A 10,665-nucleotide genomic window follows, 5' to 3' on the forward strand; every position below is an offset into this window, starting at 1 on the left:
GGTCTGAGCTGCCAGTGAAAATGATTTGAGGTCTGAACTGACAGTGAAAATGAGTTCGTTTTATATTGAATTTATTTGTTGTGAGTTCATTTATTAATTCAGAGTTCATTTTTTTTAATGCTAATTTCATGTGAAATTCAATTTGATTTTAAGATTATTTTTTGAAGTACGATTTTCTAAAAGTTCCTTTAAAAAAAGATTGTACTTTAGTGTTTATGAATACCAAAAAATAGTTCAAATATGTTAAAGAAGGAAGAAAAAAAATATGACGAGTGTACAAGACATGTTTGTCTTTCATCACGGAAGAATACAAATAGATTTGTCGGGTTGTCAAACTTTGGTGAAAAATGATTTGTTGCTTCGGAATCCATATATTAAGAATTATTACAATAATTAGAGGGCATAGTAAGAGTTGCTAAAGTGGTGAGCATTGCATAATGAGATTTTGATTTAGATTAGAACTTAAGTTAAGAGTTTGAAAACTGTGACTGATAGCTTAAGTTGACTTGATGATAACAATTGAAAATAAATTAGACATTGCGGCTCTAGTCCAAAATTTTCACCTTCTTTCTTAAATAATTTAAAAGATGATTGTGGTTGTCCTTGAGAAACCTCAAGGATGTTAGGTTAAGAGTTTCTGCAAAAAGGTTGATAAGAATTAGTGAGCTTGTTTGGAGAGGATGGATATGGACTTTGTGCATATCTAGGAAAATTTGGATGCTGATTTTTTTGAAATTTGTTTTGGTGGATAAACAATAAGGTTAGCTTGCGGAAAATTGAATTGTTGGACAATATTCCTTTGTTCCAACTAGTATTCATGTGTAAAAAAGACTATGAACCTCTTCATCTATTATAGATAAAGATCACAAGTCTTAACATGTTCCTTAGTCCTCTATTCAAAGTGTATATATGAACTTATCTCTGTAAGATAATGGCTCACCCATACTAGATTAAGGACTTCCTTAATAGAGTAATATCCGTAGAAAGGATGAGAGTTTATCTCAGGCATAATAGTAATTGAAGGAAATTAATAAACTCTGTTAAGAGTTACCCTTATTTCCCGTGTAGTTTTGTATTCTACTATTCTTCCCACCATGACAAGAGTTAGTGAAACATAAATTCAATTCATGACAAGTTTGTTTCCATTACATGAAGAGTATATTTTTTTTTTGGAGGTAGGCATCATCCAAAAATTTGCTAGAATAAGCATATCTCCTTTAATGAAATCCTCAAACTCATTGGCTATTATCACATTCAAAAGTTGGTTTTTCTAGAGTAGCAAATTCATCTCATCACATTTGATAGCGAGTGGTTAAGAAAGAGATAGGTAATTGGTTTAGGTAATATTCAAATTAAGAGTTGGAGTTGAGTTAAAATTTTGGGGATTTGTAGTTAGGGTTTCTAGAGTAGAAGAAACTATATTGGACATCTTCGGGTTTGATACCAAAATTGAGTTGCAGGCAAGAAAGGGAAGAAAAACAAATAGAATAGAGAAGGCTTTAGAAATTCCAACTCAAAGTAAAACAAGCATGGAGGCAGACTATACGAGTGTCAAAGGTAGAGACAAAAGAATATTTTATATAACTAAGTATACTCAGGAAATGTAACTAATTACATTACTTAACAATTGGGGTATTTAGTCGGAAGAAAATCTTGATTTTCCTTTGTACATGAGGTGAAATAATTGAACTCAGTGCAAAATAGCCTGGGTGTCTGCATTCCAATACATCATTTCATGGCTAGAGCCAGATTCAGGCCCAACCCATAAAAACAAGTGCCTGTTTTGGATTCAGAAATCTCAACCCACCCATGAATTCTTTGGGCTTGGTTTAAGGTCCATCGGCCCGATCTCGATCCGAACCCAGGACATGTGCATTGACCAATTCATACAAATTTTATATCATATGGTTATATTTTAGATGTCATATTTAAGCTATATATTTTTTAAATCCGGTTTGGCCAGATGCAAGCATGCATTGCAATGGAGTTGTGAAGGTTCAGTTTGGGCCAATTCTGATCCTATTTGTCCTGCAAATGGGCGCTGTCTACAGCATGCTCAAAGGCAAAAAGAAGAAACAAAAAGAGCAATAATATCTATTTGAGTGATTCTTTTTATTATTTTATGGAAGCATGGTCAGCATAGATCTCGCACTACATTTAAAAACCCCCCATCTCATTCTTGGACTGCAAGAACAAAAAGGAGCCAAACCTAACTCCCCCAATTTCTTTATTTTTTTGAGACCTGAAACTTGGAGTTGATTTCATTAGTTTTTGAAGTCCAGCCTTGACACAGGGGCATGAGGGATTTTAGACTGTGGAGTTATGTAATCCTAAATCAAAGTTAAAGTTGAAGTTAAAGTCATAATTTTTAAACAATAATATTAATATCGTAAAAGTTTTAGTACATGTATGAATGATTAAAAAGGAGGTCTTGGCCTCTTATATGCAAACAAGGCCTAAAAAAGAGAGACATTTCTACAGAAATCTAAATGGGTATTCAAATAGAATTGAAACTTCTGAAAGTGGTACCTTCAAATCTCATGGGCATCTCTGCTGAACTGCTAACCAAATTGCAGAGAAAAGGAAGCCATCTTCTTATTGCTCATAAACCCATGTTTGGAAATTTGGAATTTTGGCAGTGGATTCAAACCATGATTCAACCCACCACCCTAGCCTAGGTTGTGTGTAAATTGTAATGGAGCACTACAGTCAAAGCTGCTGACCATATGGGGTTTTCGAGTCAAAGGTTCCAGTGGCTGCACTCAGCCCCAAGCCACATATCTTAGACCCCCACTTCTCCAACTTTGAATACACATGTTCCCATTTCTCATTATTTAATCTGAAACCTGCAACTTTTGTTTACAGGAGGAGCGTCTTCTTCCTCACACACACAACCTGGGGTGGTCCAGCCTTTCCACACGTGAAGACGCTCCTCCCAGCAATCATGTTCACGTGTCTTTACACACCATCATCAATTCTTTTCTTAGCTTCTATGCCGTGGGCCAAGCCTTTTCTTCCCAAATTCTCCCATGGAGTGATGACACATCTCATCCATCCACCTCAACATTTTGCCTCCCTTTCATTCCACCACTCACTTCTACTGATGTTACACCTAGTTCATATTAAACACCATATTCATTCCATGGGTATTATTATGGTATATAATCATGACTGACCATCAAAATTATTAGAAAAGGGGATCACTCATAGCCCATATTTAATCAATAATAGGATCCCATTCATCATTTATTTTCTTTCTTACAGTTCATCAGCTCCCCTTTGGAGTAATGCATTAGCTTTAGACCCTCACTGCTCCATTTAGAATTACCCCACTTTGTCTTCTCTATGAATTTGCAGAAATCCACTGCTCTGATAATAAATGACCAATGTAATGGCCAGCAAAGCAGCACCCAACTCTACAAAACTTGCTAAAATTTTCCAGTCATATGATTTAAGTTTGTGGCTGTGCAAGTTGTTGGTCCCAAAAAGTACTACTTACCTAATTGACTGGCTTGTGGTAAAGAATAATTAGCTAAATGATAAGAGAGAAAGATGTCAATATAAGATTGAGATACGTCTCTTTCCATAAAAATCAAGTACATAGTTTGAGGAACAGAAGTATTGCAGAGTACAAGAGAGATCAAGAATGTTATTGGAAAGTTCCAATTTACTGAGCTTCTAGGAGCTCACCAACACTGACATTGCAACACTGGTACGTAAAAACATACTACGACTGACTATGTTTGTTTTGAGTTTCTGGGAGCTTTCCCCACCACGAAAACAATACAACGGTCCAATATTGTGAAACCCAAAGAACTAAATTCAGTAAAAAGTTAAAAACAATTTACCAGGCATGTCACATGCAACACAAGCAGATGGCCTCTGTTTTCTTGTTGGGAACCCTACGCGCTCCAATATTTTCTATCTCCCCAAACACAATCCCCATGCCCAAAAAAATAAAACAGACTCTGCTGTTTTCAAGGCCAAATTGAATTAAACCCTATTAAATCTTTAATTGAACATGTAATTTGGGCAATTCCCATGATCTTCTTTGTAGAATGGCATTCGGGTCAAGGGATGAGATGAGACAATAAAAATACCCTCCCATAAGGTTGCAATCTTTAGGGGCCACACTATCTACGATTCTACCTTAACAGTACACACCCCAAATACCAGAATCTCGAAACATTTGGAGAAATTTAGGGGCAAGTACGTGGGTGCAACTGTAGATACTGTGTAACCGCTAAAAAGCGCCTCTCTATATCTCTTCCGTTAAATTTGGCGCCCCCCAAACCGCCACACATCAGTAAGCCTTTACCATATCACGCCAGAGTCGTCTTCTCTATCTCTCTCCATTTTCTCAATCTCAAACCCCGGAATCAGCGGTTCAAATCTTGAAATACCATCCTCAGTTGAAGGTTCTGTTTTTTCCCTCGGTGGACGCAGAGGGAAGAGCAATGGAAAACTCAGACACTTCAGAGACTTCATATTCTCTCCCCAGTCTCTTGTGCCAGGAAAATGAAGCTTGCTTTGGGGAGGAAGAACAGGACCAGTATATGAACTTGGACCCATGTCTTTTCTCACAGTCAGAGGATGAATATATACAAAGTTTGGTCAAAAGAGAAACTAAAAGCACTATGTCTTCTGATAATCGCTCAATCACCAACCAAAGCTGGCTGAAACGGGCTCGCCTGGACTCCATCAAATGGGTTCTCAATGTTTGTTCCTCTTCTTCCCTGCATATCTGCTATATTCCTCTAATATGTATTTTGATTGGGTTGCTAAGAGTTGTGTGTTTTGATCCAGACTAGAGCGTTCTTTGGGTTTCAGTACCGTACAGCATACCTATGTGTGGCTTATTTCGATCTCTTTCTTTCTAGGCGATCCATTGATGTAAGCAAACCGATATTCCCTATCAATTTGTATTTTTTTCTTTCTTATATTTCATTGTGTATGGTGATTTTGAGATGTTATGAATGTTGATAGAACGAGAAGTTTTGGGCTACTAGACTGTTATCAGTGGCATGTTTATCATTGGCGGCCAAAATGGAAGAGCTCAGAGTACCAAACCTGTCTGAATTTCCGGTTGAAGGCTACTATTTCGATAACAAGGTGATTCGGAGAATGGAGTTGATGGTTTTGGAGACTTTGGAATGGAAAATGCTTTCCATCACTCCTTTTGATTTTATCCCATGCTTCATCAACAAATTTTGTGGTGAATCCAAATCAAAAGAATTGGTATCTAGAACCATGGAACTCCTTCTGGCTATAACAAGAGGTAATCAACAGAACACGGATTGATTTCTGATTCAGTTATGAATGATTATGTTTGCTTATCAGTGGAGAAACTAACTTTTTTTTTTTTTTTTTTTCATATTTTGTGCAGAGGTTAACTTGATGGATCATCGGCCTTCAGTGATTGCTGCAGCTGCAGTGTTAGTTGCCTTTGATGGTCAATTAACTAGGAAAACAATGGATTGCAAGATGAGTGTGATCTCATTATGGGGTTCTCGAGAAAATGTGAGTTTTTTCTTTCTTGTTAATCAGCAGGCAATGCATCTTTGTTTATGGAAGAATGTAATCATGGCTTAGATATTAAAGAAGAATGTCATTTTCTCTGATTTTCATCTTTTACTGCATTGGAACAGGAGCACATCTTTTCCTGTTATAGTCTTCTGCAGGAAATAGAGATGGGAAAATCCAAGACACCCAAACAACTGATATCCCCAAATTTGTCATTATCAGATAATTCCAGCTCTATTGATGTTGATGAGAGTTCTTTCACCTCTGCTGTTGGTTCTAAGAGGAGACTTATATACAATGACTGTGATGAAGTTTGCCAGTCTGCTAAAATTTGTCATCGATGATTAGGCGAGAATTTGATTTGTTTAGTAAAGGTTGATTTGTGTTAATTGATTGGAATATAGGAAGTTCTTTACTGGAAAAATGATTCTTGGTTATAGATTGGATTATAGATGAAATGAGTGTTGTCTGCCAATTCATGGTATGATTTGGAATTTGATTGGGGAATTGTTTCCATTTTCCAATACCTAACAAAAGTCTCAGCCAGTGACAACCATGCAGATAGAGAAAAGGGAAAGTAAATAAATAAAGAAGGATCACTTTAGCCTACAGTAAGTAAGGAGGTAAGAAGCTGACTGAAGTGGAAGGAGATTGAAGATCAGGACTGTTTATCTCATTCCTATTCTAGCAGTTGTTTTGCGTTCATGAATGCTAGTATTGCCCATCCACTTTTTCAGTCTGTTGTATTGTTTTCTTTTGTTTGTGAATGGGGGGAATATATTTATATTTGTGTAAGCACCAGTTGAGACCCCATGGCCTTTGATGGGGGAGCTTGGGATGCTTCCTGTTGTCTTTCAAAAGGCTGAAAGCCATGAGGAATGAGGAGTTGTTTTTGTTTGATTTGACACATCTGTGCTGCATTTGGGCCAATCAAAAAGTGTGTAAAGATGAATGTGATTGGATTTGATTGAATGTCCTGGTGTTGCCTTTGGATTAGAGGGAAGCTTCCCTTTTGCTGTTAACTTTCATCAGTCTGTGGGCTCATCCATCCCCAACAAAAATAAAAATAAATCAAATCAAAAAGCAAAGTCATTGAGGAAATCTACGAGGAGTTCCTTTGCTGATTCTTCTCTCAAGTGCAACTTCACTTCAAATGAGACCCAAATGTTTGATAGGATAGTCCACCAAACTGAATGGGGGCTAAAACACAACACAACATCATGAATCCTGACTTGTTTCTAAGGTTTTTTGGATGCTACCCTAGCATGTTCAACCATGCCAAGGATTTTACAGGGCAAATGTTGTGAAAATGTGTAGCAAACCATCCTATCATATTTTATCTTTTGAAAATGCTAAGGTAATATAATGATATCTAATGAACAAAAGATTCAGACCGTTGAATATGTACAATGACAAACTAATACGTTCGAAGTAGAACAATATAAATAATGCAATCTAAAAATATGTACAAACAATAGGTACGGGCCATTTACCTTATGATGTTTGATATTATAAAAATTAATGAACTTTTTGTGTTATTAACTTGATAAATAGCTTTTAATTTTTCATAGGTCAACTCGAAATGAACCATCGGCCTAAATTGTAAACCTCTGTTTTCACTTTTCGAGTAAAAGGTAAATGTTGGTACTTGATCCCAATTCAATTGATGGCTGTAGGACCCGACCCACCATGATGAAGTTAAGAAGAGACCCCTTGTTTATTTGGATTTGGGGTTAAGTTTGATGGCAAACTGGTGTGGAAAAGGCTCCACCCCTCTGCAACCCTTCATTTGGATCACAGAATTTCCAGTCTGGCATTGTACAACATTGTTCTTTAGCCCACAGTTACTATCACCCGGCCTGCTACAAGATGGGTCTATGGCTATGGCTCCTTGTATGCCTGCCAGCTGCTTGGCCCTCCTTCCCTTTGTACAAAAAAATATTCCTCGGAGACTATTGATTTGTCAAATCATACCATTCCATTACTATTCTAACCCAAACAGTCATTGTTCTTCACCTTCTCATTTCGGGTATGGGTGGCATCTTAGTAATTGATTACAATAAATGACTGGTAATTTGTCTCTGTAAATTATTCGAGTCTATTCTATGTTTGTTAAGTTCATTCAATCATATTTAAATAGTTCCAAGAAAATCTTATCGTGTTATGTGTATCATATGTAAATTTTCAACTCACTTAACACCCAAATTCAATTCCAATAGTTTGAAAAGATTTAAAATACCGATAAAAAAAATTCGTTAAAAATCTATCAATAATTTTAATATTGATTGTATATATCAAATCATTAATTCATAACTCACTTAGCTTTTCAAGGTTGGGAGCATGGTTTCTTCCAAGCGATGAAGGTGCAGTGAAGGTTGGATAGGGGCAAAAGCCTCCTCGGCCCTCGTGTAAATCCAATAATGCTTATAAGATAATTACAAAAATAATAAATACACAATTTTAATTCATTAAAAAAATATTTATAATGATAAAAGTTTAAGAATATATTCATTTCATTGAAGAGTCTAATCCCATTGAACTTAATGGAGATGCTTCGCAAATCCATTTGACTACAACGCAATGGTTCAACACACGTTGTTGGGTGCCAATGCGGAGAATGTTGAGTCTCACTAATAATGAGAGAATTTGGTGCTTTTAGGAATATGGTGAAAGTGTGGGATTGTAAAGTTTCAATCAGTTTTGTTGTGCAATGTAAAGGATATCGGAATCAAGCCCGGAAGGGTTGAAGAGGGCAACATATTCAAGATATTTTTATTTATTTGTTTATTGAATAATGTGTTTATCCCTATTATATTTAACCCCTCTTATGATTTAGAGTTTTGTTAAAGAGAAACCATAATTGATAAGAGAATGAGAGTCTTCACCATTGTAACATAATTATTGAGATTTTTTTGTATATTTGAAATTTTTGTTTATTATACATAATTTTAAATATACAAAATTTTATTGTAAAAATAGTTGGTGAAAATGGATTTCATAAATACAACAAAGAAGCCAAAAGAACCAAAAAAGATAAATATGAAATTTAGTAGAAAAAAATCACTTTTTGTTTTATGTTGTATTTGGTTTTTGGAAAGTATCAAAGACATTTCAAGAAAAAATTGTGAAATATTGTTGAAGTTTTATCAATATTATATCAATATTTTCATTGATTGGTCATATATCCATATTTTCGTTGATTAGCCAAACCTAGTCAAGCCTCAAAAATCAAAATTTGAATGTGATATAATTTTTATTTTAAATATTAAAAATAATATATATTTCATATTTTTTATTCATTTCACATATTAAATACAAACATAATATAATATAATATATTTCATTAGATATACTACCTTTAAATATCATGTTTATAAGATACATATATATTTAAGAATATCATATTCCATTAGAAACTATATCCTACATATTTCTTCAATGGAATATGATATGTAGAATATGCATTTCTTATTCTATCATTTCACATCAACCAAATGTAATCATCAAAAGGTTCCAAGTGATCCATGACAACCACTCTAGCAAGATTACCTTCTATGTTATATATGATCAAACAATATATATATTAAATTTCATTCTTAAAAAATATTAAAAGAGTACATTAATAAATTAATTAATTCTAATTATTTTATTTTTAAATTGTATTTAATTGATTACAAAAAATATAAAGCTTATCATGATAATTTTTTAATTGGTATTTTTTATATCATTTATATATTTATTAAATATAAAAAATATTTTAAAAAATTATACATATATCATATTAAAATTTTTATTTAAGTAGAATTTTTAATATTAAATATATTTTAAAATTAGATATATTATAATCAAATCTTACAATATTATTTTCAAATAATATTTAATATAACTTAATAATGAATGTATATTTATAAAATTCATATTTTTTATCAACACATTATTATCGAATATGATAAATTATATCATATATATATATATATATATATATATATCAATTTTTTAACAAAACAATTTCAAAATATCTATTATTACTTTTTATATCATTTATTAATGTTTTTCACAAGTTTTAATCAACTGTCAACCACCAATATTTTTGTGTCAAAATATTCACCTCCCGACACATCCGTAAAATCAAATTACTATTATATCTATCAATACTGATATTTTCATCCTTAAAAAGTATTAAGGAAAAAAAAAAGTGCTAAGGAAAATTATTTTTGTTTCACCATAAAAAAAAATGCAAAAGAAAATCAAATATAATTAACATTTGTAAAAAAAAAAATTATATATACTTAAATTATTTTATTTTTATATAATAAAGAGAAATAAGTAAAATAAAATTAAAAAATATATAAAAATAATTTATTAAATTTAAATTGTTATAAAATATGAGATTTTGTACCACTATGGTAACTTGTGGATGATCATTCATAAATATCTTGTATAACTCCCTATAAAATGGAAGAACCCTTAAAGGCTCCACGGGCCAACCCTCTGATCTGCCAACAATCTCCCCTCCAGCGACACCCCTGGGGTTCGAACTCGTGACCTCGGTTCTGATACCACTTGTAGGACCTCAGGTGCTACCAACTCTCCTAAAAGCAATTGCTTGTAGGAAATGCGCATACCCTAACCTTATAGTGCATTCACCCAAGCGCCCACGAGCGAATACAAAAGGAGTTGATGGACGCGGCCAACCCTCCGATCTGCCAACAAGTACGAATAGTTTCTATAAAAATAATAGAAAGATTTTTCTTTATTTAGAAAATGCCATTTTCTCTTCTTTCTCATAAAAGGTATGTGATAAATTTATATCATAATTTTCTACTTTATTATCATTTGACTCTCTATTTTCACTTATTTTATTCAAATGCATAAATATGTACAATTTCTATAACCAGAAGTTATGGGATAAATTATAAATTATAGGGTAAATTAATAACCAGAAATTATGAAAAATATGTGCAATCCCTATAACCAAAAGTTATGGGAAAATTACAAAATTATAAATACATAACCAAAAGTTATGTATATGATCTCTAATTATTTATTTTTAATTATACAGTATAAGTGGAAGTTATACAAAATAATATTATAGTCGGAAGCTATAAAATGAATAGTTCATAACTTAAAGTTATACACAAA

At 33.3% G+C, this 10,665-nt stretch overlaps 1 protein-coding gene across 1 annotated transcript; it reads left to right on the forward strand.

Annotated features, from left to right (window-relative positions):
• Positions 1 to 4,238: 4,238 nt before the first annotated feature.
• On the forward strand, positions 4,239 to 6,428 carry LOC117918954 (cyclin-D5-1-like). Its single transcript, XM_034835952.1, has 5 exons — positions 4,239 to 4,718; positions 4,807 to 4,893; positions 4,987 to 5,278; positions 5,387 to 5,520; positions 5,649 to 6,428. The coding sequence occupies exons 1-5, from the start codon at positions 4,458 to 4,460 to the stop codon at positions 5,865 to 5,867; spliced, it is 993 nt and encodes a 330-aa protein (XP_034691843.1). The 5' UTR covers positions 4,239 to 4,457; the 3' UTR covers positions 5,868 to 6,428.
• Positions 6,429 to 10,665: the final 4,237 nt, after the last annotated feature.

This window comes from Vitis riparia, chromosome 7, assembly GCF_004353265.1.
Source record: "Vitis riparia cultivar Riparia Gloire de Montpellier isolate 1030 chromosome 7, EGFV_Vit.rip_1.0, whole genome shotgun sequence".
Lineage (NCBI taxonomy): Eukaryota > Viridiplantae > Streptophyta > Magnoliopsida > Vitales > Vitaceae > Vitis > Vitis riparia.

What these genes read in the sequence shown, in the direction of transcription:
- LOC117918954 (XM_034835952.1), top strand. Translation starts at nt 4,458, where the DNA reads ATGGAAAACTCAGACACTTCAGAGACTTCATATTCTCTCCCCAGTCTC. An exon ending in CCATCAAATGGGTTCTCAAT is followed by an intron (nt 4,719 to 4,806) that starts GTTTGTTCCTCT and finishes GTTTTGATCCAG; the next exon opens with ACTAGAGCGTTCTTTGGGTT. An exon ending in TATGGGGTTCTCGAGAAAAT is followed by an intron (nt 5,521 to 5,648) that starts GTGAGTTTTTTC and finishes GCATTGGAACAG; the next exon opens with GAGCACATCTTTTCCTGTTA.